The 27,471-nt window shown below is 41.8% G+C and overlaps 2 protein-coding genes across 3 annotated transcripts in view; one reads left to right on the top strand and one right to left on the bottom strand.

The window, feature by feature from the left end:
• Positions 1-11,082: 11,082 nt before the first annotated feature.
• LOC121676036 (extensin-like) lies at positions 11,083-12,076 on the bottom strand. The gene is made up of 2 exons (XM_042051948.1): positions 12,017-12,076; positions 11,083-11,856 (listed from the first exon to the last, which is right to left on the bottom strand). Exons 1-2 carry the CDS (start codon positions 12,074-12,076, stop codon positions 11,083-11,085), a joined length of 834 nt encoding a protein of 277 aa, XP_041907882.1.
• Positions 11,658-27,471, top strand: part of GAB1 (GRB2 associated binding protein 1) — a 93,998-nt gene continuing 78,184 nt past the window's right edge. Inside the window, exon 1 of one of the 2 annotated variants that reach the window (XM_042051912.1) lies at positions 11,658-12,146. In XM_042051912.1, the coding sequence (XP_041907846.1) occupies positions 12,075-12,146 (72 nt within the window). In that variant the 5' untranslated portion in view covers positions 11,658-12,074. The remainder of the gene's footprint in view (positions 12,147-27,471) is intronic. The other variant, XM_042051914.1, reaches the window with a different exon arrangement.

Here is a 27,471-nt window from a genome sequence, read left to right as displayed (position 1 = left end):
ACCACCAAGGAAATGTGGATTATGGATACATACCTCCCCTCCCATGAGCTGCACTGCTGCATCAGCACTAGCAGGTCTCCATGTCCAGAACAATATGACCACAAAGGTTTTGCAAACCTTCATTAATTGTTTCAGTGTAGGAAAAAAACATAAATAAATAGTATTGACTATTTCAGTCTTCTAAGATCATTATGCCTGCAGATACTGAAAAGGCTTTTAAGCCCAGGAGATTATACAGGGCAAAGTTCCTTCTGTAATGCTCCAGAAGATTACAGGAATACAGTTATAGATATACTCACACATGCATCTTGGTGGTGTTCTACCCAATTGCAATGATTTGTAAATCAAAGTGAAACTCACTCTACTGGATCTCTTAGAAAGTTGCTGATGTTCTACACCGTGTTGTTTTGCCAAAGCTGTGCTGCTGATTCCCATGATATATGGGCTTTCCTGATGTCAGAGGGCTGCCTTGGTTGATGGTGGTTTATGAGTGATGGTGTTAGAAGTTGCACTGTAATTGTATCACATGTATGCAGAGCCCTGCACTCTGCAGGAAGGCATCCAAACTACTTGGTGTTTATTGGTTCCCTCTCTACAGGCAAGCTAGGGGAGCTGCTCTTCTTACCTTACCAAGGCCATGTTTCTGGAGCTGAAGGTCACAAATTCCAAAAAAGCCTGATCACAACTTGGTGCAAGCTTGTGTTTGTGTCTGCAAACAGACCCAGGTACACCATGCAGCAACTGGGAGTCTAAATGGAAGACTGTGATCTGAGGCATTTCAACCACATTCTGTAATATTTTTAATGTGTGATCCATTTATCCCAAGCAATTTCACTTCCCCATCTCTGGCGCTGTCTAGGCACTTTGACCAGGAAACAGCAAACACAGCATCTTTCTTTCTTGTTTTGCTGTTTTCCCTCAGAGAAACGTAGGAAATGGCAATCATTAAAAGCTGAGTTACAGCTTGTTTAGACCAAAAGACCAAACTTTGCACCACGATATGGTCTCTTATTTAAATCTACACTTTCTTTTCATGCAGCTTTGAGAAAAATGTCATGCACTTTTCTCCCTTGGTTTAGTATAGTGCAAAATAACTTCAGTTCCCACTAGCTTCAACAACTTGCAGGGCATTTCTTCCTATATGCTGAGATTCTGGCTGGGGCTTTGTGGAAACAGCAGTACAGAGATATGGTCATGTAAGACCAGATTCATAGTTGTGCATGAACCTTTTAGTGGTTTAAGTTTACAGTCCCCTTGCATTTGGGCTTTTCGCATACAGTGTGTTAAGTAGAATAAATATGTATATTTGCAAGTGCATCTCTTCTGGTTGCTTATGTGAACGCAGGGCAGGGCAGACATTCCCCACCTCAAAAAATTCATGACCTAAGACAAAAAATCCCATGGGCAATATGAGTACTGCTCTCCCCTTCAGCTTACAGCTCTGTTTACTTTCTCCCATCCTTACTTTTAAGTTTTGATTTTTGCCTTGTCTTTCTCTTTGCTTGACTAATAACAGCATTTAGTTGTCCTAAAAAAATACATGTTCCTTACTTGCCTGCAATGTGGTTTGGGAATGCTACATCTAGATTGGTACAGAATAAAATTAAAGCAAAATCACTGCTGACCCTTAATATCAGTAGACTCTTAAATCATTTTCTTTCATGCTTTCATGCTCTGTTTTTATTAGATATTTAAGGCATTGTGTTCTTATTAAGATTACAGGATGTTGCAACTAATGAAAATAAGCCATTGGAACAACTTTGACATTACTAGTCAGAAACAGCTCACATTTCATAAACCTGTGTTATGGGAACCTCTAATTACACATTCGTAAAAAAATATGAACTTTATACAGTTTGTATGATCTTCAATTTTCAGCCAGAAAATTTTAGCATAGAATCTGGATCATTTTCAAAGGGAAGCATGTGCTGTATTGGACCAGAGTATGAAAGAGTTTAATTGTTTACCCAGAACAGAACAACTTCTTGCAAACAAAACCATTATTGAACAAAATGTGGGGGTGCAAATTTCGGTATTTTGCAGTAAAGAGCCTGATTCCTCCATGGAGATGGAGATGTATAATCATGGGCAGACATAAAAGTAATCAAGGTCCTAAGATGCAGGTGAGGTTATAATAATTTTCACCTTATCACATGAAGTGATTTCAAGTTACTGTTAACCTTTGCTTACATCGTAAATAGCTCTTTATCAAGGTTGCATATGCGCGTAACAAATTAGACTTTAGCTTATTGTCACCATTACTCTAGCTGCCTTTGCTCAGTTAGGTATGTTGGGTGCTTCTCAAATGGGATTAATTAATTAGTTAATTTTGAGATCTCCTTTTTTCCCACTGTAAATGCACCAACAGCTGGGCCAGGAAGAGAGAAATGGTACCACTGCATGTGACAAGGCACCTCCCTCCCACAGCACACAGGCGAGGGATGCTGCAGGAGCTAGAAAAGGCACACCAAAGCCGCTCCTTTCCTAGAAGAGCCTTGGTGGAACTAAAGTTGTGTGCTCACTGCCAACAATGAAGAAAATAAAAAGGATTTTTTGTCTCTTGAAGTCTGTTTCTGTCCAAAGGTTTGAAAGCTGAAGTGGAGGTATTTTGTGTTACCTGCTCTCTCTCACTCCCCAAACTGTTTCCCAGATGCCTGAAATTTCCAGCTGAGTCTTCCTCCTTCTGGACATGCAGTCTACTTCTCCTGCTAAACTAGAGGATGCTGCTCCTGAGGATGAAAACTGTCTAAGTCATTCTTGTCCTTATCTGTGGGAAGGCAAAACTTGAGTTATGTCACTGAAAAGCCTTGTGCTGCTGCCTCTATGTAGAAAATTCACATATTAGAAATATTAAGAAAGAAATTAAGAAATTAACACATTAGAAATATTAAGAAACAATAAAGTATAAATGAGTTTCCCCATTCTCTGAGGAGGTGAGTTTACCACAGCTCACCTTCCATTTGCAGCCTTCTCTCTGTTTTCCATGAGGATTTTGTTTGCATCACTGATTTCTAAAGGAAACACTGGCAACACATCCAGCTTCTAGAGGAACAGGAATACCCAGAGGAAACTTTCAAGAAATCTAAAAACACCAGGAAGAAGGAGCATTAAAAAAATTTACAATAACATTTATAGAGAATTCTAGTAGGTGGTACCCCTGAAATAACACCGTTAATCACTACTTAGCAAAATTGTTATTTGAATTGTTTTTTTCACATACTAACTTTAAATGTTTTGTTTTCTCCTCAGGAAAAATAAAAAACAACCCACCAGAGGAACGTTTTGTGAAGTATTCAGTGCATGTGATGAAAAACCTTAATGATACCTGAGTCCTATACCCATGGCCCTAGGATGAACGTGAGAACTGAGTGCCTTTTTCCTATAGCACTTATGTAATAGATGCTGCATGGCAGGAATGCCTGTGCCTGTCTGCCTGCAAAAACTACTGTTCTGGAACTGATTCCAGCTCACAGCAAGTGAAGCAACTGATTCAAGCTACAGCTATGCTTTAAGAGTCCGTAAGAATAAATGTTTCATCCCTAAAATACCAAATCCTTTGCTAAAATCTTACATTTCAAAAACCACAAAGAGCTGTCTGTCTGTGAAAGTCCACAGCAAACATGGATAGCTTACAGATAGGCACAAGATTTATATTCTAGACAAAATGGTGACACTAAATCCTTTAAAACACGATGTAATTATTTCTAGTAGAGGTAGGTGAATCAATAAGTAGAAAACATTTGGGGGTCAAATGTAGCTCTTACACTTGGTCAAAAGTTTCCTTTGAACAGTTAAATTCATTTTTTTGCTAATTGTGGCAATTTTGCTATGAATTGTTCATGTTGACTGTTCATCTATCAATACGCAAATTGTGTGGCCGATCAAGTAAGAAGTATTTTTATTTCTTACCACCTTGGATGACCTTGTGGACAAGGTGATGGCCTGATCAGTGAACTGGGATATTGTTAGTCTTCAGAAGACACTGGTAAGTGGAGGGATAGAAATGGGAGGTGATTTTTAAGAAACCTAAATTTTTGCTTTTAAATACAAGTAGAACATTCTACTTATTCACCTGTAATTTAGAAGCATTTCTCCCCATCCCTTATTTTAAAATTAAAATATTTGTTTGTGCCTGGAAAGAAGCAAGGGGAGTGTGTGGCACTCTGTTTCATGACTGAGGAGCTGCAGAAGGGACAAAGCCTCCTAACACCTCAGCTTCAGTCAGAATTGTCAAAGAGGCATTATTTTGTGGCAAGAAGAAAGAAGAGTTATTATCATAGTGACTTTTACTGAACTCTTCAGGCTTCATCTGAATTTTGCAGTGTTGGAAAGAATGAGTTCATACCTGTCTCAAATTTTTCTTCCCACTGTTCCTCGGATTCCTCTCATCACATATTACTGACAACTCTGACTGTCATCCAGAAGTACTGGAAATAATGCAAGAGAAAATGAACCACATCCCTAAATTTTGAACCTGACCATTGATGTCACTTGTAAAGTTCCTTGTAATTGTCCCTTCCTCCCCCTTTTTGCCCTGAGGCATCCTGAGGAAGCTGCTGTGACTCCACTGTCCTCCTGCCATCCCATTTTCCTTACTTGTGTTTGTGTTGTCCCAGACACTGTGTGACCCCGAGGCCAGGAGTTTCTTCTTCCCTGAGAGTGGTACCACACAGCTCCAGTCTGATTTTTCCTTTGTGGTTTGAGGAGTACAGAAATGTTTGGAAGATGTAATTAAAACTCACTTAGCTGAGACAGTCTGCTTTGCTCCACTATGGTGCCTTCCTGATGAGACAATAATTCCTGCCAGAAAAGCTCAGATTTAGCCTGAAAGATTCAGGTCTACAAAAAGGATTTTTCTGATGGGACCAGAGTCCAGTGTGAAAACTCTTAAAAGAAAACAAAATTAAATAATCAACATTTTGCAAAGAAAAAAAAAATCTGTTTCTCCCTATTTGGAAAGGCAGAAAAGAAGTACACCTTCCTGTTTTGTATTTTGGGTATTTAAAATTCTGTAGTGATATTACATATCAGAGAGTGATGAAATAATAATAATGGTAGAAACACATTTAAATCTCATTAGCTTCAGGCTCTGGAAATCTCAGGCCAAAGCACTAAAGATTTTATAAACACCAACACAAAAACTACATCTCACCTCTGTGCTCTGCCCTGGCTGTCCTGTCTTCAGGCAAAGTGTTTGGCTCTGCTTCTCAGGTCTTTTAATCCAATCTGTAAATTTATTACACCTCCCATCCCTGCTATTGATGAAAATTCTCAAAAGCACTGAGCTGAGATAGATAGATAGATAGATAGATAGATATAGATAGATAGATAGATAGATAGATAGATAGATAAATAGACAAACAGATAAATCCACATTCAGGACTGAGAACATGGCTGCTTTTCTCACTCACATGCTATGATTCGCATCTTCCCTAACTTTACATGTCACAAGCATGACTGCCTTCCTCTGAGCGAGGTGTCTAGACTGTTTTATTGATAATGGAGACAAACAAGAGCTTCAAGAACAAAATTCACCTGATCGGTTTAGCCATCTGCCTTTGGAAGAGATGAGATGTGTCCCAGTTGCCAGTTCCCTGTATCTCTCACTGACTACAAAGGAGGTGTAGGTGAGTGGTGCATATGCAAACCCCACACTGTAGGTGATACAGGGAGAGGAATCCTAGCCTAGCTGAGTGGCACTGCTAGTTGGAATACTGTAGTAGGGATCCCTGTGGCTGAAGCTGCAGGCAAGTGTCAGCACTACCCCTGAAACTGCCCTCACTCCAGCAGGAAGTGTTATTGCCTTGCCTTTCTTATTCTTTCAGTAAGATAAAAGATAAGGAAATTTGTCTTTCTGAAAAGCAGCAGCAGCACAGAATGAGGGCGAAGCATTTCTGGAGGCATCCTCAAATCGGCAGGGAAGGTAATTTGTAGTGGTGCTAATTTCTCTGCAAAACACCAGATGCCAAAATGTGAGTTTTGGCCCTAATATGTCACTCCGTAGCCTGAAAGCATGTTAGAAAGGCACCTCCTTGCCACTGTCTCCATCTTGTGATGGTAGGTCCTTCGCTTTTTTGCAATGTTCAGAGCTATTTGTGTGTTCATTAGATGGGCCTCTCAGCAAAATAATTTTTTTTTTACTGCCTAATTCCCTTGGATTGGAATATCTGTTCCCATTGGGTATCAAAGTATTCCAATACATCTGACTCATTTTTGGTTTAAATTATTTTAGTAGTTGAAATTGGGAGCGCTGTGCATTGTTCTTGGATGAATCTGTTCGGGCAAGAGAGGAGCTTCAGCTAAATACTTCTTGTACCTGGCATTCAGACAATATTCCTTCTTTCTTCAGATACTTCTAGGTAATCTTTTGATTCCCCTACTTTGCTTCCAAAAAGCCAGTTGTAATGAACTGTTTAAGCATGGAGGTTCAGACAAAGAAAGGTAAGAAAAAGCATATCTAGTTGACATAACTTACTATTACACTTGCATTGTAAGCAGAGTTATTGACATTTTTGTATAAAAAGGCTCTCTAACCAAAATATTCTCTGATATGAGCCTACTTTTTTAAGCAGTAACAGAAACCACCAGCCTGCAGTGTTACCATATTTGCTGTCTCTTAGACTTAACTTGTTCCCCAGGATTCTACATTGCTACAAATTTTTCTTTTTGGAGGTGTTCCACCTTGTGCTTTTGGAGGACAAGCCATGTTCAACTAAAGAGCCTGGCTGATGCTTCCTTTGACTATGCACAGCTTTAGAGTATGGGTCTCATTTGACCATGCATTACTTTTTTTTCCTGGAAACATGATCATCTCTATGGTAATTTTTATTTCTGTTACAAGACCAAAACTAAGGTGGCTGAACGATTAAATGCTTAATCATTGTGCTGAACTTGTAAAATGCTTCCTATGATAGAAGAAGTCCACACATTTTCAGTACATATGTGCAAAGGTATTGTCCTTATGGAGGGAAAAGCTTACGATTAATTTTTTAACAGCATAGACCTGACAAAGTTTCTGCATGGCTGGCCAACAAGCCAGCCTGCTCCTTCTTCCTTGACTAGCCTAGGAAAAAAAGGGAAATTCCCTTGCATGAAGTAAGGTAGTCAACTGATCCCCTGGTGAAAAAAAAACAGAGGACAAACATTTGCCAGTGAATTTCCACTCCAGAATCGGGAATGAGAGTTTTCCACAGAATATACGAAGGAAATCTCAATGTGTTACACCTATGCAGAACTGAAAACTGGTCCTTTTTTTGTAGGAGTTCTGCAGTATACTCTTGTCTTTATTTGCCTACATCAATAATAAAAGTAATCACAGAGAACAGATGAGGTAGCTTAACAACCAGTAAACAGCTCTAAAGTGTGTGGACATACAGTCGTCTCCTTTAATTATGTGTGTTTTGTATTACTTTCCTCAATCTCTTTGCCAAATAGTCTAAATAAATACAGCCTGAAAGAAACAGTAGATAATGTCATCCACAAACTGACCAAAATAACTATGTAGATTAAATTTAGCTGGGAATAATTTTGAAATCAAAATGGAAGTATTTGAGATGAAAAGAAATATATAAATGCAGATTTTTGCAAACGTAAAAGAATCTCTCTTTTTTCACTGATTCATTGTTACATAAACACCTAAAGATACTTTGGGATACAGACTGACATGCAAAATTTTTTGTTACATTAATTTTTTTTTTTAATTAGAGCATTTGGTTCTTTTTTTGTCAAAGTACAAATTTTGTTTTCAAATGTAAGCAAGTGGCATAGAGGAGTTTAGGGATCATTATCAGGAGCCACAGCTGTCTGTGACTGCAAGGTGAAACTACAGAAGAATGCCTAGGTTTTCATACAAAATTTTTTGTTACATTGTTTTTTTTTTTTAATTAGAGCATTTGGTTCTTTTTTTGTTAAAATACAAATTTTGTTTTCAAATGTAAGCAAGGGGCATAGAGGAGTTTAGGGATCATTATCAGGAGCCACAGCTGTCTGTGACTGCAAGGTGAAACTACAGAAGAATGCCTAGGTTTTCATACTAGAAGTGTGACACAAAGCTGGGAGCTGTAGTGAGCACTATCTTATTATGCAAGTCCAGAATTCCCAAGCTATTTCCATGAGAAATTAGTGTCATTTATATTTTTGAAAACAAACCCATGTGTATTTAATCTCCTCTTCTATCAGCTCCTGTTCCCTTTGTCAAGGCGACTTGGCAAGCAAACCAGAGGCAAATGGATTTCCACATGACCTACTTTATCTGGCAAGATATATAAATAGTCTACTCCAAAATTTTGGAGAACCCATTTAAACACTTTGGAATGCACTTGTGGAAGAACACAAGGTCAGTGGAGGAATCAAGACATCTTGCACGTGCTTCCTCAGCTGGGAGGCAGGAGCAGCACGGTGCCCATGTGTGTAGTTGCCACATTCCATGTGACCATGGCATCACCTCGCCGGTCGAAGTGCACTTTATTCAGCATTGTGTATACTGCAGGTTGGTCACGGTATCCAGTCACAGCACAGGGACTGTTTTGGATGGAAAGGGCTATGTGGGATCCAGGAATGGCAACATTCCCAACAGTGCGGTAGCAGGATTCAGCACTGTAGGCAGAGAGGATGAATCCCTTCTGAGCTCCCTTCTCGAGCTGTTCTGCTGGCCACATCTTCTTCTTCAACACCAACAGCTGTCAGCTGCAACGTCCATGTTAAAAACAGACAAAATAACCTTTCCTCCAAGAAAAAAGATCCTTTTTCCTTCTCTCTTCTTCCTCAAAGCCCTTTTACACAAATACCAAAGACCTCTGTAGTGCAAATGATTGAGCTCAAAACACCTTTATCTTCCAGGCTGCCCAAGGAACAGCACAGAAATAACCTGAAGGAACAAAGCAAGGGGAGAGGGTGGTCATGTTCTGACACAAGGTTACAGTCGTTCAAGCCCTGAAGGGTGTTTGGTTCTTCCAAGTACCAGCCATATTGCAGGAGAATTTCAATTTTGGGCATGCTTAATGTTGTTTAAACTTTCAGGACAAAAGTATAGCTTAAATAGTTATTCTTGACAGAGGCCTTTGTGACTTTTATCCTTAATTTCAGGAAATTATGCCCTAGCCTAGGCTGGCTAAGTGTAAAAATTTTTCCACGTGAAGGAACTGACTAGTGTAATTATTTCACTACTCTCTTCATATACAGTTTTACAGTTGTAAATATGCAGGTGTTAAGAGTCAGCCCTAAATATTGTGCTCTTTATGCATTTCATTAGCCTTCAGTTTACCCTAATAGAGTATCTAAACTATGAACTGCGGAGCACTCCTGGATATGCACAGAAATCCACAGGATTAATATTCTTGGATTTGGTAGCTGTTCGCTAACTTGGAAAGAAAGGTACAGCTCTGTGCAGCCCTCTCCTGAGATGGTAAGTGAAGGCACCAGTAGAACCTTGGATGGGTAACTCAAATGGCTGAGAGCAGAAAAGGAAATCCACTGCCATGGCTAGGAGAGGAGCAGTCCATGAGACAACATCTTAACATTTGGAAATTTTGCTTTGCTGTGTTATGTTTTCTTCAATTCCACAATGCAATAAAAACATTTTATGTCCAGTCTTGGGGCTTGTGACTAGGCTCAACAACTAAGTATGGTCTAAAAGGCAAGTTTTATTGTTTATTATTCATCACTATGACATTAACTCATTTTCCCTACTGTATGTTTTATCATTACATGGCAGGGATGAAACCCCCACACAAAATTGACAAACAAATATGTGAAAACTCATCCTGGAGTCCAGGCTGATACTGATTTCAGCGTGTTTTAGAACACAAATGTAATGTTTTGAAATTTGACCTCAGGGACAATCTTGTGTCCTTGATAGGACAATCCTATCTGGACCAGATAACTTGTTTGGTTGCTGCCACCATGGAGACTGCTTAAGCCAAAACAGGCTTTCTTTGATTGGCCCTCAAGGCATGGGTTAATTAATGGGATTCAAATGAACCATTGGATCACGTCACAAGCCCTAGTGCCAATGGCATTTTTAGTTAGTTCGCACTGATTCTACATGTTCTAAATACTAAATCATCTCCAGTGTTCTAAAGGAAACTGGAAAATTTTGTGGTCTTATCTGGCACTTGGATAATCTCAAATGTTGAGATTCTTAAATAATGGCATTAGTGGTTTAAACAAAAGAGTTGTACTGAAACCCAGCTTGAAATCTAAACCTAAGAGTACAATTTGAGTTCATGTTTACCAACCAAATCACTTTTTGCTCTCTCCACCAGCTCCACTGAGGCAGCTGAAATGATGGTGTGCAGAAATTCACGTGAGGATGGTTTGGATGCTTGGATTTGCATGCTTTGAATATTGCTAAAGACCGACATTCACCACTTTTCTTATTTCATATGGTTTTGGCAAAATATCTTCTTTGATGATCTTTCTTTTAATGCTTAATAATGCTTCACCTGCCATAATTACCGTGAAAAGATTTATGTTTAAATTGATGCATAGATTTTAACACCTCTGGGCTTCCTCCTGTATTTTTTCCGGTTATTTCTTCAAATGCCCCTATATGCTACAACCACAGCTTTGTAACTTTTTAATGCACTTACACCTGGACGAATGGCAGCATCGTCAGGCTCTCTTCAGCCAAGGCACACTAGGGGGACTATTTCTCTTCAGTGGAAGAGCACTGGGGCTAAACAACACAGCAGCGGTCCCATTCCAGAAGCCTGCAGTTTATTAATCTAAAAAAAAATTGTTTAAAAAAATTATTATGATTATGTTTGTTAAAAGGGTACTATTATTATTATTTATTTAATAGTGTATTGTTTGTTGATTATATTAATTTATTTGTTACTATTATTTATTTAGAGATCTTTTCTGACGGAGTGGAAGAGACAGACAGCACCCACAGTGGAGATGGTGAACGACTTGGATCTTTCCACTAATTTTTTTTTACTTTTTTTTCCCCTTTTTTTGCTAAGACAGTTTCAGACTTGCTAAGAGGAGTTTACTTTGGCCGCGCTGTTTTTAATGCAGTTTTAATAGGGATCTTTAGGTTGGCGTTTGTTTGTTTGCTTGCTTGCTTGCTTGGGCTTTTGTTTATTTGCTCTCCCCGTCGGGACCGAGCCCGTCCCTCGCCCCCGTCCTCTCCGCTCCCGGCCGCGCCGCCGCAGTCCCCGCCGGCCGCCGACTACAGCTCCCAGGATCCCTCTGGAAGCGCCGGCCGTCGCTCCCTACCCGCCTCCCTGCCTCCAAGCCCTTGTTGTTTGAAAAGGCTCCGGCGGAATTTCGGGGGGAGCCGCGGCGCTCGGGGCGGCGCTGGGCGGGGGCAGGCGGGGTCGGCCGGGGCGGCACCGCCGCTCGGCGCCGGGGGGAAGGGGGCTCGGGGGGGACACGGCGCCGTGAATTCCAGGGCAAACCCCTCCCTCGCTGGCCGGCAGGGAGCGGATCCAGCCCCCGGCCACGGCCCCAGCCCCGGGGCCAGACCCCCGCCCCGCCACTCTCCGCGAAGGGGAAGGCGAGGAAGGGAAGGCAGGAGTGCTGCCGATCCCCTCCTCCCAGCGCAGGGAAAGGAGGAAGAAGGGGAAGGAGCGACCCGGGGAGCCGCGGCGGCCGGCGCTGAGCTCGGCGGGCGGGTGGGAGGGAGCGAAGCCCCCCGCGGCCCTGCCCGGCGGGAGGGTCCCGGAGGTGCGGGGGCGGCGCCACCGGCGCGGGGCGGTGGCTGGATCCTGGATCCTGCCCCGGGACGCCGAAGTTGCGGTGGGGCGGTGGCTGCCCCTGTCGTCTCTCCCGATGTCCGTGTGACTTGGGGAGGAGGAGGCGGCAGGGGGGACCCTCCCGGCTCAGCCCCGCTCGCCGCTCCGCTCCGGCGGGCTGTTGTGCGAGAGAGACAGACAGACAGACACACACACCCCGCTCCGCGTCCCGCCCCTCGCCTCGCAGCCCCGGGAGGCTGGGCCGGGCGCGGTGCTGCCGCCGCCGATCGCGGCTCCCTCGGCCGGGCCGGCCCGGGCGCCGCTGCCGTAGCCGCTGCCTGAGGAAAAGAAGGAGCAGAAGGCGGAGGGAGCGCCCCGGTGGACAGCGGCGCAGCCATGAGCGGCGGGGAGGTGGTCTGCTCGGGCTGGCTCCGAAAGTCCCCGCCGGAGAAGAAGTTGAAACGCTACGTGAGTGCCCTCTCCCACTCGCGAGCCGCTCTCCCCCTTACTCCCTTCCTTCCTCCCCGCTTCTCTCCCGCGGGAGCTCTGCGCTCGCCTCCCGCTCCCGCCGGCCCGGCCCGGCCTCCCCGCGCAGTCCCTCCCGGCCGGGCCCGGACGAGCCGCCCTCCTGGCCGCCTCCCCGTTCCAGCCGGGACTTCTGCACGGCACGTCCCGTGCCGCTTCCCCAGCCTTTATTTTGCCTTTTCTTTTATTCCTACTTCCTTTATTTTCTCTTTTTCTTTTTAATTTTTTTTTCTCCTTAAAAAAGGGGTGCCGAGCGGTCAGATGTTTCAGCCTAGCTTTTATCGCCTTTCCAAGGGAGTCGGGTGAGGGAGGGGGCGGAGTTTTCCCCTCTTCCCTCTGAGTCCGGGCTCGGTATATATGTATTTTTAAACGTAAACACTTGCCGTCCTGGCGCTGGTGCCCGATCCCTGGGAGGGCGAGGAGTGCCCCGGTTCCGCGCCGCTCCCGGGGGGATCGCACCTGGGGTTGGTGGCCCGGAGACCGCGGGAGCCGGGGATGCCCCGGGAGCGCTCCCGCTGGGGCGGGGGGAGCTCTGCCCTTGCTCTCCGCACCGGGAAAAAGGAGGAGGGAGTTGTGAGAGAAGTGCCTGTGTCTTTCCCGAAGTTGTTCCCTCTGTTACTCGGCAGTGGCTGCGCTCGCAGGGGCTGCGGCGGAGCGGACACCGCGCTGCTGGCAGGAAAATGGAGCGTGTTTGCTGAGCGGGCAGATTCCGTGACAGGGCACAGCGGAGCTGCGGGGCCGCCGGGGAGGCTGTCAGGTCACGTAGGAGGGATGGGTGATGCCAGGAGTCATCGCTGCTGGCTGAGCCCTTTCCCATTGGCACCCGGCTTGTTTCGCGGCATCTGTGTAATTGGGACAAAATGTTGGGCTTTTTTTTTTTTTTTTTGTCCTTTTTTTTTTTTTCTTCTTCTTTTTTTTTTTCCCCCCAGTGTTTTTGATTTGGTGGGGTTCTTTGGGTTTGTTTTTTTAAGAAGCTAAGCCTTCAGATTTATTTGAGAATCTGTGAATACAGATCCTAACGTGATCATGTTATTTTTGTCTATTAGCGATTAGCAGCCACTTCTCAAAGAACTGTTCTGGGTGGTTTTTTAAATGCCAGGAAATTTGTGAAATGAGACTCTATTTAAATAAAAAACCCAGTATTGGGGTTAGTCCATTCTCTGGTTCCCAGTGACAAAAATCCTGTTTGTGCAAAGGACACAGGATCAGACGTGCGAAGGACACAGGATCAGACTTGCAAAGAGAACATCCTGATGGGCCATAGCAGGGTTCTGCTTCCCTGCTGAATTGGACATGGACTGTATTTTTGGCTGATTCTCCATGTCTGTGTGTATATTCACAGGATGCCTCTTTACCAATGTGTAGAAATTAAGAGCACTATTGATGTTTTTTAAAACTTTGAATAAATTTTCTGCTCAAACTTTAAATCCCATGAAGGTTGGTGTCTGTAAGACAGAGTTTGCCCTCCTAAATTGATCTCAAAATTCAGTCTCTAAATATGCCAGCTTTTTTCCTTGTAACTGCCCCTTCAGTGTATTTATAACTCCACTTCCATACTGGAATTACACCAGAACCTTTGAGGGAAAACCATGACTACAGCACTGGCCAAGTGGTTCTCTGTCCTAAAGAGGTAATTCCTTAATTTTCACTTGCTTTTTGAGTAGGCAGAGTATCAGGGTGATAATACAGCTAACATAAGGTAAGACAAGCTTATGTTAGCATGATTTGGTTTAACATCTCCATGCATTGTAGGCCGTAAGGTCGTGAGTTTAAATCTTGCATGTAATTTTTGACTCTTTTTTTGCATGTGTAAAAGACAGGTACAGCTTAGAGAAGGACTTAAAGTAAAATTCCGCCTGGTTGTCTGTAGTGCTTGATCAGTTGTAGGCTGAAGGCTGACGCTCCCTTCAAAGACCTAAAAGTGACCTTGACATTACAGTTGCGGTCTTCAAGCAAACAAAAAGTTGACGTACTTAAGACGATGAACTTTAGCTGAGTGCACTGGCTGGAGAGTTGGCTGGTGCTCCCTGTAATTCTATGCTTAAGCGAAGGCACAGCAGAGAGCTGCCTTTTCCAAAGCCATATTTTATGGTGGTGGTATTTCAAGGGGCTGCACCAGATGAAAAGATGGGAAAGTGATTTCAATAGGAAACTGCTTTTCTGCAATGCATACTTTTCACATGTATATATGGAAAATTGTAACTTCGCGCTCTATTAGGTCTTGCATGCAAGTGTTGGGGCAAACCCAGGTTACCACCTGGGAATGGAGATTAAAAGTCTGAAATTGCAGTCAAATATGGTTTCAGTTCCTAGGAAGGGTGAAAAGGAGCACTTTGAAGCTAGTAGATAGACATTTGTTTCACAGGGACTTCAATTTTTAGTTTGAAACAGTTGGACATGGTATTGCAGCTAGCTTATACTCATTTTGAGGCTAAAAAAAGTAAAAACCCTCCAACCAACCCTGTCCTGCAGGTGGAATAATCAGATTTCCTTGTGTATGCCTTAATGCCATGAATGCCTGTTTCCCCTCTTAGGAGTTCTGTTCCCAAGCCCTGTTCATGTGTTTTTGGTTGATATTCTGACAGCCATTGGCACCTGCTGTCAGTTCCCTGGAGCTGGTGTTCAGAACAGTTTGTTTGAGGGAATAGACTGGTCATTTCCAGCAGCAGATGTCTGAGGAAAGCACAGGTAACTTTTGGTGCTGGTTGGGGGTCCAAGTTGTAGATTTAGCAGAGGAGAAGGAAAAGGGAGCTGGGGCTAAATCCTGCACAGCTCTCCACAGCCTATGCTGTGGTTTCACGAGTACATGAAAGAACTTGTTTGTGCAGAGAGATAGAGGACTGCTGAATTTCACAGCTTCTGCTATCTTCTTGTGTGTTTTTCTTTTTTCCCTTGTTCTGTTGCCTTCAACTTTGCAAACATTTACGTGCTCACTTTAACTTGCTGTCATTTTTCTGTCCCCTTATTTTTAAAAAATGTAATTGGAAAGCCCCTTTCTCTGCATCTGTCCTTTAAAACATGATAGTAAACCTTGGCTTCATGGTTTTCTGCTGTGTTGCAGCTCTGCTGTGCACGTGCCAGTTAAAATAGCTGATGTTTTGTGGTGGCAGCACACAGGGTTTTTTACTGCTGTTTTGCTATGAAACCACCAGATATTTAATCACAGCTGTCCTTGGTAAAGCAAGAAAGAAAAGATTGAGGGAATGGGAATAAGTCTTAAATTCTTTCCTAGAATGACTACACTTTTGTCTGGGGTAGGCTAGGGCTCAATAGGGCAACTGGATGCACTTTAAATCACAATCTTAGCGTTGATGGTTGGTATATGGAACCAGTTTGTAGAAAGTCTACTGATGTAGTATAATAATTCCCAGTATTCTGAGGGAATCTCATCAATGCATATAAATATCTCAAAGGTTGGTGCCAAGAGGATGGTGCCAGACTCTTTTCAGTGGTGCTCAGTGACAGGATGAGGAGCAATGGCCATAAGCTAAAACCGCAAGAAGTTTCACCTCAACATGAGGAAGAACTTCACACTGAGGGTGGCAGAGCCCTGGAACAGCTGCCCAGGGAGGTCATGGAGTCTCCCTCTCTGGAGACATTCCAACCCCACCTGGACATGTTCCTGTGTGACCTGCTCCAGGTGACCCTGCCTTGGCAGGGGGCTGGACTGGATGATCTCCAGAGGTCTCTTCCAACCCTAACTGTTCTGTGATTCTAATATGTCCTACTTATAGGGGAATACATTTTATAGGATAAAAGGTAAAACTCCATCAAAAATACCTTGTGTAGACGTAACACTTTTTGGGATAAATTGGTTCAGATTTTTCTGTATCTAATAGACTTCCCTGTTCTTCTTAGAGTTCGTAAGATGATTTTTTGAAAGTAAATTAGGAAACCTTAATTTTGATGCAAGTATGACTAAAAATCCTGTGGTTATTTGACTATTCCTATTCATAGTGCATTTTGTTATTTAAAAGCAAGGAGTTTAAAAATGAGAAATGGACTTGATCTCCCTAGGATGTAAGGGGCACTGATAGGATTCAGACAAGGCTACACATATCATTCTCTTACTTTCTAATCTTTTCAGTTGTAGAGAGTGACTAAAAAGGTGCCAGATTATTAAGCTAGTTATTGATGTTTAAACTAAAGGCTCAGATAGCATAGGTAAGAAGTGGAATATTTTGCTGTGGTTTTGTTTGGCAGTTGCCCTTTGGCACTAGTCACATAGGTGCATCTTCTGTCTTGAGTAATATTTAAATGTGCTAAGATATATAACGGTGTTAAGAAATGTTATATTCAGCAGAATAGTTGTAATTTGGTAAAAGCTGCAGTGCCTGACCAAGGCCCTTTTTCTGGAAGACACCTGTTTGCATTAAAGCTTTTTTTGTGACCTTTCATCAGCATAGTGAGGAAATTTAAGGAGCTGGTTGGTTTACAGGAAAAAAAAAAAAACCAAAAACCAAGATGATCTTGTCTGACATCATTCAGTGCTGTCCCCATGGAGCTGGGTCAAGTTAAGTTAACTAAAGACAGATGAATATAATCAAGTAACATTATGTGACATCTTTTGTATTCTGAACTTGATTGTGCTTGTGCTACTCAAGAAGTTGCTGAAGACCTCACAGGAGTTAGTGTTCAGGCAGAAAACTTTCCTTCTGGAAGGAGTTCTGACCTTCCCATTCTGCTGTGCGCTGGTCAGAAAACAACAGTCTGACTTTTGATCCTTTCAAAGATGGGTTAGTAAACCCTAACCATGAAGTTGAAAGCATGACTAAACACAGTGTTTTTGTTGATTACAGAAGGAAGTTGCGTTGTTTTGTGTGCCAGCTGAAGATGCTGATATGATCTTGGGTATGACTGTAGGGCTGTAGCTACGTCCTGAGCTTGCTGTTGGTGTGTAAGGCTCACTTGAAGAGCATGGAACTCATCATACAAGTGTTTGTCATCTTTGACAGGATGTCAGCAGCTGGTGTTGACTTTGCTGCCAAAGCTGCAGCACTCTTAGTGTTTGACCTGCGGTGCATGCTCTGAATTAACTACCAGAGGATGGTTGCAGAGGGTAAGAGCAGGCACCAGCATATAAAACAGATTAAGAAGTCTAATATATGCATAGTAAGATTATCTTCCACCAGTTATTTTAGTTTTTATGTAGTTTACCATACTATTAATTTAAACATTTCTGAGCTTGGGTGGCCAGATGGTACCTGAACCACTTGAATGCTTTTTTTCCTTGGTGTAAATAGGAAAATTGGAGACCTGATTAACAGAAATTGTCCTGTTCCTCTTGAAACGCAGGTGAACTACTGGACATATGAAATAAGACAGATATTCTAAATATGTTAAATGGTGTGAAAAATATTTCCTAACAGCTGTTAAATAATAATTTGAGAACACAGTAGCTGAGAAATGAAGGAACAATCACATTCTGACTTTTTGTGGATAGTTCTCAATTGGATGTATAGCAGTTTATAGATACCCTTTCACTCTGCTTCTGTGTTTTGATAAGTCTGTTAATGAGATTGAGTGCAGCTAATCACAGGGGATTACAGTTCAATGAGAAACTAACAGGGAGCAGGGAGAGGAAGTAGGAATAGAAATCAGTGTCTCCCACTTTCTTAGTGCTGTATAGTGGCCACTCCTCCATGTGTGCAGAGTCTTGCAGCATTGAATATGAAGTATAAGTAACATATGTACTAAAGAAGAGAAAATAATGAATTACCATGAATTTTATTTCCAGTTATACTCAGATGAGCTTGTTTTGCATGCCTTTTAGTCAGTCATCAGCCCAAAGCAGCTGTGTGAAATGTTAGTTGGATAAATTGAGAAAAGAATGTTTTATTGGACAGTTTAGCTTTAAAATTATGTTTTATTGGACGTTTAGCTTGACTGCCAAAATGAGCATCAATTCTGGAAACCTTTGGTAGAGCTGGTAACTCTTTCAGCTGAGAGGTAATTATTGGTATTCAACAGTCCCTTATTTGGAGAGAGAAGAAAGTGACAAACAGAACTCTTTCTAGTGTCCTTTTCTCTCCCTCTTTAAGTCTTAAAAATCTTGGAATGATGGTTTGGTCACTTCTGAGGCATGTCTTATTTTTGTCTTTTTTGACCTAACTTTTGGATCACATTAATCAAATCAAATGCAGTCTTCTACAGACATTTAGAAAACATTTACTCCCCATTAAATTTGATATGGCTTTGATAGAAGTCTTTGCAAAAAAGTGAAAGGAACATCAGTGATTCAAAATTTAATTATTTTAAGGAAGAGGATAAACTTGTGGATTGTAGATTACTCTGGGTTGAGTGTCTTATACTTCTTTAGTCCTGCTCTCACTTTTTTCTAGTCTAAAAGTAGATGCCACTGACCTATAGTGGGTGAAATACTTTCCTAAATCAAGAAGGGGATTGCAACTGATGAGGTGCAAATTTTGTTTTGATGTAGAGCTAAGATTCACCTCCTTATTTTTTCATCCCCACTTTTGCAGTGTTGCGGTGACAGACTTCTTGAGACCTTTTCAAAATTACCTTAATGTTTTCTGTGCTTCAGTGAGTAATCATTTTATTGGCAATAGAAGCAAGTTCAACTGTTGCAATTTCATTGCAGTATTTCATTAGGAGGGACAAACCTTATGTCTTGCAAATTACTTGAGCAAGGCAGGCAGAAAGATCACACAGAAAGGGATAATTTGTCAAGGTGGGTAAGTGTTGTGTGCAGGTGAATATTGTAGTACAGTGTAATTTGCTGCTGTTTTAGAGATTCTAATGTGAATTCATCTCCTTATATGTGCAAACAACTAATTCCAAAGGAGTACTATGTTTTCTATGTTTTTCTTTCCCTTTTCCTTTTCTTTTTTTTTTTTTTTTTTGGAAGGGTGGAGAGAGGATTCTGCCATCTCCCAGCTGCAATAAAGTATTGTTTATTTTCAATTCCCCCTTTATCATTTCTTGATTAGGTTTCTACATTGGTTCTTTTATGAATTCTCTGGCTTGTTTGCTTTAGGAAAAGTGTTCATAGTTGCACAAATATTGTTAGCTTTGTAAGTATTGTTCAGTGCAATATGCTAGTTGTATTTTTGAGCTTTTTTAAAAAAAAAGAAAAGTACCCTGGCTTCCAATAAAAGGTTACGTAGCATGTTTTTTGTACTTGTGTTTGCTTCCAGCTGTTGACAAAGGTTTTGTTTCTCAGGATGAACTTTTGAAGCTCTGCGAAACGTGCCACAGTGCTTTTAGTTGTGAAAAGTACTCTTATGTTACGTAGTATCTGACTGTCTCCCTAAGCAGTATCCAGCGTGAAATGTTTACAAGGTAACTTTCTGTGAGAGGAAAGAGACTGTCTTAACTGTTGAACTCTCTAACCATCTTTTTCTTGGTGTGTTTTTGTTTTTTAACTGAGGAGAAGGAATGTATCTAATTGCTTTTTATGCCCCAAAATTACAACTTTATGATTAAACTCCCTGAGGTTATGGTGACGCATTTTTCTTCCCTTTTTTTTCCCTGGTAAATGGCAGTTATTTGGGGTAAATGGCAGCATGAGTGTTGTCTCTCTTGGAACTGGTGGCACAGCAACATGTAATTAAAAAGGTCAGGCAGTTATGTCCCTGTGGCTTGTGTATTACTATATATAATATCTGTGCATAATACAAATAATTCTGTTTAAAAACATACCTGGAGAAAGAGGTGATACTGCAGCTAGGAAACTGTGCGAAGATCCAGCTTCTCACTTCAGGACAGACGAGTTTAGGCTCCACATCAAGAAGTGAAATAAAGGAAAAGCTTTTGCTTCTTTTTATTTTGTACAGCAATTTCTTGGCAGAGTGTTTTAGGAATAACTACGCTTTTTCAGGAGCTGTGCTTGTTCTTTTGTCTGAGGTTTTCTAGGAAAGCTTTTCCCTCTCTTGTGTTTTTAAAAATGAGGTAATTTTTGTCTTCTGCCACAGGCTGGCTAGCTCAGATGAAAAACCTTGCTGTGGGGTGCTGTGCAGGCCTGTGGCTGTACCTGGTGGCTGGGGGTGGTGGCCAGGCATTGGGATAACCTTGCCTAGCAGGAGAAAAGCAACCTTGTCCCTTTGCCTGTTCCCCACACAAGAGTTTTCCAGCCAGCTCGCTGGTGACATGTGGGTTGTTCTGCTGCTTTAGAAGTGAAAACAACACCAGATAAGCGCTTCATGGCAGTGGAGGTAGTGGCTGTCACAAAGTAAATCTGCTTCCCCACCCACTTCCCAGCACAGCCAGCCTTGGGGCAGGGTGATGGCAGATGTGCTCCCTCCTTCCTCCCGGGTAAGCCTGTCTCCACCCCAGGAGGAATGCCATGGGTTTCAGTGGAGCAGGCCAGCAGGCTCTTCTCTCTGGGGCTACAGCCACCGCCAGGCTCTTCAGTATTTCTGCCTCAAAGGAAAAGGGGGAAAAAGAAAAACAACACAAAATTAGACTTTGGTTTATTTTGCTATGTTGTCTGGGGCTTGGGATTTAAAAGCAAAATAAATCCTCTGTAGGTGTTTATTGCTGACAGTAGGAGTTCCCAGGATTAGATTTGGGGTACAGAATAAGGATACAGGAAGCTCTTCAAAGACAGTTAATACCCCTGTCTTCAAACAGACCTTTGATGCAATCAACACATACTAATTACAGTCCATTTGGGAGGGTTATTAAAAGGGTAAATACACAAATGATATCAGATGAAAAATGGATTTTGAGTTTCAAAATGGAATGATACCCATTTATAAAAAAAAAGGCAATTCTGAAAATTATGTGTCAGTTTGTCATTTTGCCTTTGTATGAAGAATAACTGCACTGAGTCACGTAATGTGTTAGACAAATGTTCCCAATCACACTTAATGAATGTTTCTGTTACAATTTTCTGACATTTGTGTTTCCATGTAGATTCTTAAGCAGGATCAGATGTAGTGGAGAAGCTGCACCTGGTTTTGGGATAGTGCAGGGAGAATTGCTGTTTTATAAGGAATCCATTTTGAAACCAGTCGTAAGTCCCTATACAGAACCTAACAAACATTTATGATTTTTAAAAATGTGCATGCATATCTGTGATCCTTAAAAATAGGGTAAAATACTGACAGCAAGTGTGTCCCTTTCAGCAAAGACTGAAAAGTAAGGAGCTTATTAGGAGAGAGATGGTGAGTATAATTTATTTGATCCTCCTAATGGTTATTATAAGGATTGGTATGTTTGTTTCATCAATAAACAACCAAGAAAGAGGATGTCAGAGTAACGTATGAACTTGATGTGCATTGACAATTTGTCTTTGCATTGCTTAATTAAACAAAAAGAGAGGGCAGGGGGAATGAGGAGAGTGATTGGAGTGTAGTTTGAAACAGAAGAGACTGGTGTTTTCCAGGACAAATGAGCCATGTGGTATCCACACTGGGAATGCAGAAGATTCCAGGGAGGCTTGGAGAGAATCCCCCAGCTGTAAACATGAATGCTTGGAGGTCTGGGGAGTGATAAGAGGAGACTTCTAAAATGTCATGTTGTAACTGGTTCCTTTGGTTCACTTGTGCCATCCAGTCTTTTCCTAGTTCTGCTGATGTGCAGGAAGTGTCAGAGGTAGGCTATGAGTGTGATGCCATCTGGCAATTCTGCTTTCCTAGAAAGTAGTGATCTATATGAACTTAATTTGAGATTTAAGCCGCAAACTGACAAAAACTTATCCCTTTTGAATCTATTACTTGTTACATAATTCTATTACTTCTTTTGGTGCTCTCCATGACAGACATGTTTTTTCTTTCAATTACATGTTACACTGGGTGATGTTCTCATGGTGGCATTAGATAAACTTGTTGTTTACAAAATCCTTCCCCGTTGCTAAGGGAGATAACTTCAGTAAGTTCAAGAGTAGGGATGTCAATAAGTGTATCTTCCTGAATCTTGCATGTCCTTGCATTTCCATTCACTGTTTGTATGCAATTGTTGCTGAAATTATTTGCATCATGCTGTGTGACTAAGTTTTGCAGTCTAATGGCTTGTTACTCAGTGTGAAATAATGCCCTTGAAGCTCAAAGCTGAGGTCATGTCATGCTCTTAGTTATGTCTGTGTGCACAAATGAAGTTAAATTGCATAAGCTTCTCAGGACTATGAGAAATAACTAAAATGACTCTTCACTACCAAAGATCTGTCAGCAGAGAGGACACACTTGTATTCACTCAGGAGTCAGCCATTACTGAAACAAAACCTGTCTTTTCTGGAGTTTTGGAGCAGGGAAGGGAGAAATGGGGCAGGGGGAAGATCTAAACTGAAGAGTATCATACAAGTGATTCATTAGTGTAAATTGGGAAACTTAACCCTGGTTTCATCCCAAGGTAATTTTGTCCCAGGACAAGTAACTACAGAGTTTTCTGCTATGGTGTGTACTTCAGTGCTAAGTTAATTCACAGTCCTTTGAATTTTTCCTTGATCTGATGGCTCTGTTTGTCTATGAATCTCTGCAGCTCCAGGAAAAAAAAAGCGCAGGAGTTTATTGTCTGATCTATAAAGAGAGTGACAGGAAGATCTTTACTGATAATATAAGGGAGGCACCACTATCATTACATAAATTTGAGAGTGTTCTTTGGTGGAGTTTTCTTACAGTACAGCCATAACTCACTGTGATTCAAATCTGCTTGTTTGCTGTTTTAGCCTTGGCATGGGCGTGTTAATAGTGCAGATTGTTACTGCTGTTTAAGAAACTTTAAAATTCTGCTGGGATCTAACAAACTGTGGATAGGAGGTGCAGAGTTGTAAGCAGCACTGCTGAGATTGCTTCCAACGACTGCTGGGAAGGCAGTGCTATTCCCATTGGGGTGCTTCTCTTGCCTTCTGCTTACGGGAAGAGGTTTTCCTATCAGTCTCTGCAACCAGCATCGGACAGAGCTTGTTCCCACCTCCCTTAGCTGGCTGGAAAATGAGCTCTTTGATCCTTTGCTTTGGGTAGTTGTTGTTTAAAGGGAGGGCAGGTGGAATGCTCTTCTCTGAAATCTCAGTCTGCTTACGTAAAATAGGGAATATGGAAGACTGTGGTCTGTCCTTTCCAACTGGGAGACTGAGCTGGACAGATGTTTCTTACTCAGTGCTGAGGAGGAAAGTCCCTGGCTAGGGGCTCTAGAATGAGGGTTAAAAGGTGAAGGAATCCCATGGGGGCCTCCTGCTGCAATGATGGCTTCAGCCCTGCAGAAGTGAGAGCAAAGATGCAAAACTTGTGTCTCTTCATCCTTTCCTCCTCCTCCTCCTTCTTCTCATTGCAACTACTTTGTGTTTATTTTCCTACTTTTAAATTGCATAATTTAGTTCTTCCTGTCACTTCCTAATGTCTGAATCATAGGTAGCTCTTCCTGCCTGCAGTAAACAAACATTTTACTCCTGGCACCTTTCCAAACATTGAGATTGTGTTTATGAAGGTGGAGGGGGTCCCTCTGGCAGTGTGTTTGGGAAGCTAATTCACTTGGGTACAGGTTGGATAAGCTGCTTACTGCATGCTTCTGTGGCCAGCTGACTTCCTTGTCTTTCCAATCTTCCAAACTGATGGAGCTGCTGGGCTGATCAGGCTGAGCAGGTGAATGGTAGCGGATAATAAAAGCAGCATATAAACAGTGGGCTGTGAGCTTCTGCAGTTAATAACAGTAGCAGGCAGATTGCCTCAAGTCTTGCTGCTGTTGGTGGTGCCCCTTGGCTCTCTCACACCTGGCAGGTAGGTGCAGTGCTGAGGTACATGGTGTGTGTCACCTAACCAGTCACTTGGGAGAAATGCTGCCTGGTCTATCACTCGGGCTTTCCTCATTTTTTGGATTCTTTCACTGCAAGGCAAGAAGATAACACAGGATACTTTAGAGCACATGCCAGCCTCCATCAGCCTGCTGTACATCTTAGACCGCATTTGTAAAAGCTGCAAAATAAGAGTGTGTCATCCTCATTTTTCATGTTATTACTTCTCTTTCTTAGCTTTGAAAATATTTTATTTTATTTTATTTTATTTTATTTTATTTTATTTTATTTTATTTTTCAACCAACTGTGACTCCAGAATGATGGAGAGAAGACACAGCTGACACCCATGGAGGCTCCCCACCTCTCCTGTTGCATTTGCACTCTCTTTACTGATTTCTGTCCTTTATGAAGAAAATTCATCTTGAATCATCATAGACCAGCCTCACAATGTGCTGAACAATACAGCTCCTGCGCTGCTTGTGGAACTGTTAAATGGACTTCACTTGGTAAATGGAGACAGCAGAGGAAAGATCCAGTCCTTGTTTTGGCAACTTTGCATTTGTACCTTCCTACCCATCTGTGCCTCCTCATTTCCCTCTCTGGTTCTTCCTACTAAGATGGCAAGAAGGTGAGAATAAGTCAAATATGTTTAGGACAGATTAGATGAGGTAAGAACACCCTGAATATTATGCTGACTTAATTGTGCTTTCTTGTAAAAGAGAGAGACAGAGAACACCTTTTTCTTAAGTTACAGCTTACCCTGACTTTTCTGACAGTGTTGTGCATAGCATGGGAAGCATATTCTCCATGCAGAAGATCTAAAAAACCTACCGAAACCATTTTGCAGGTTGTGCCAATAAGACAAAGCCATAGAATATTACTCTAGCCTAGTTAAGTACCAGTTTCAGAAAAGACAATTGAAGCAAAAGAGCCCTGCTATTACATGTCATAGGAATGCCTCATGTTCCAGTTTGCTCTGGCGGAGGCTGCATATGCACAGGGAGATGGGGCTTCCCCTTGTGCCATTTTTTCTCATCTAGTCAGTAAATGAATGGATGAAGTTCCTCAGAAAGATAAATTTGAGATATTTTGGACCTGAGAGCTCATCTTAGTCGTGGTTGAGTTGGATATCCTTTCTGCCATCATTGCCTACTTGCACTGGTTGCCTATGTGTGATGAAAGAATTCCCTTTTTTTCTCACAATAGTGGGAGGAGTTACTTTTTCCTATGGTTGGGGTTGAAATGAGTTTTCTGTATGTGGAGTATGAAAATAATTTTCTTGGGGGTGCAATTTGGATAATGTACTGTTGTACATTCTAGGGAATTGGTAAGAAAATAGTGTGATAGAAGACAGCATCCTGTTAATAATATATTCCAGTCTAAAATCATGACAACCTCTTTCATAATAATACTGTGCCATGTGGAAACAATTACATGAAAATATTTTTATCTTTTTGCTACATGTGTTTTGGAATTCTTGAAACTTAATAGTACGTATTCAAATAAATGCCATGTTGAGTAATGTAGAAAATACTTATGTGTCCTTTCTACACCGTGTGGTGAAAGTTTTGCTGAATCAGAAGCCAAAAAGTAAGGGCTGCGTCCTGTAATTATGGTATTACAGGACCTGTCTACTATTGTCTTTTAAGCTTGTAATATAAAGTGTTTTGATTAGAATGAAGATAACACTGACCAAAGTATAATAAAACCCAATTTTGCAGTCATTTGCATTACTTTGTCTTATAATGTTCCACAGTACTATTTTATCAGTTCTAGTCAATAAACATCACAGTGGTGTGTAAATCTTTCAATTTGAATTTGAGGTTATTGAATTATACTCTTGCATTGAATTTCAGTGATTGCGTTATTGCCATTCATCTGAGGCAATGACAATCTTGCTTTCTCAAAGGATGTTGGGCTTTTTATTTCTTTAAGACGACATAAGTAGCATTAAGGTGAAATCTGATGGAGTGTTGTACGAATTTTAGTAAATTGTTAAGCAGCGCTTCTGAATTGCTTGTGAAATTTCAGTAAGTCTCATTGTAAAGTGCAAATATTTCTCTAGGCAATTGAACTATGCAGCCTTAAGTTGCTATTAAAAGCCTTTATAGTATTATGAAAAAAAACATGCGAAGCTTTATACCAAAGCATGTCACTCTGTGGACAGGTGTAAGCCAAGAAAATGATTGAGACTACAATAGAAGCATGCTTTCCCATGAAATAAAATCCAGGGATGTAGCCACTGTAATTGTGCAATAAATTATCATAAATGTGATGTCATAGTCTCTGCAACTTTCTGAAGGGGTAGTCTGATTTTGAAATCAACCGAGTAGTGAATAACAAGCCTCTGAATTGGCTGAGACAACAGCAGACAAGTCTGCATCATTTGGGGAAAGCAGTCATCTCCTTAGTGAATTAAACTATTTCAAAATAGAACTTGTTGACTCAATGTGTTAATCTTGGCTTTTCATGAAGAACTGCAGCATCCAACACTGATTAATTTTTTTTTTTAAGAGATCCCTAAACTGCAGGCTACATAGTTAAAAAGAGACTGATTGGAAAAGAGTTCATTGAGGCTATTAAATGTAACTCTTCTGAACTGCATTTTTTCTCTGGTAGTATTCAACATTCAGCTGTAGAAAAAGGTCCCCAGATGCAGAAGTGATTGCAGGACTGGGCTTTTGATTTACAAGGATAATTTCACACAGGTGAAATTGCCCAAGGGTGTGTTGTGAAGATTAGACAAAACCAAGCAAATCTTTAAGATTTTAATGGCATAATTCAGAAAGTTTGTTTGGGATAATTATTGTATGTGATAGCAAGGACATATTGCTTGGGGGTCCCTGAACCTCCTTTTCTCCAGGCTACAGAGCTCCAGCTCTTTCAGCTGCCACTCACAGGACTTGTGCTCCCTCAGACCCTTCCCAGCTCCATTGCCCTTCTCTGGACACGCTCCAGCACCTCAATGTCTTTCATGTCGTGAAGGGCCCAGAACTGGACACAGCACTCGAGGTGTGGCCTCACCAGTGCTGAGTACAGAGGGACAATCACGGCCCTGGTCCTGCTGGCCACACTATTGCTGATCCAGGCCAGGATGCCATTGGCCTTCTTGGCCACCTGGGCACAGCTGGCTCACGTTCAGCTGCTGTTGACCAGCACCCCCAGGTCCTTTTCCACTGGGCAGTTTTCCAGCCACTCTGCCCCAGCCTGTGTTTCTGCCTGGGGTTTTTGCAGCCCAAGAGCAGGACCTGGCACTTGGCCTTGTTGAACCTCACACGATTGGCCTCGGCCCATTGATCCAGCCTGTCCAGATCCCTTTGCAGAGCCTTCCTATCCTCCAGCAGATCAACATTTCCACTCAGTTTGGTGTCACCTGTGAACTTACTGAGGTTGCACTTGATACCCTCATCCAGATAATTGATAAGGATACTAATCAGGACTGGCCTTAATATCTCTAAATTCTGCAACTATTTTTCTTCATAGATTCATAAAATCCAGTCTCCTGGAAGGTTGTATTTAAAGCCATTTGTAACTGCACTGTACCTCTAGAGACTTATTATTTTTCCTGCCTGCTCTAG

This window comes from Corvus kubaryi, unplaced genomic scaffold (genome assembly GCF_017639235.1).
Source record: "Corvus kubaryi isolate FWS band 111438036 unplaced genomic scaffold, C.kubaryi_AGA036_p1.0 77, whole genome shotgun sequence".
Taxonomy (NCBI): Eukaryota; Metazoa; Chordata; class Aves; order Passeriformes; family Corvidae; genus Corvus; species Corvus kubaryi.
This window is presented reverse-complemented; position numbering and strand designations above follow the sequence as displayed.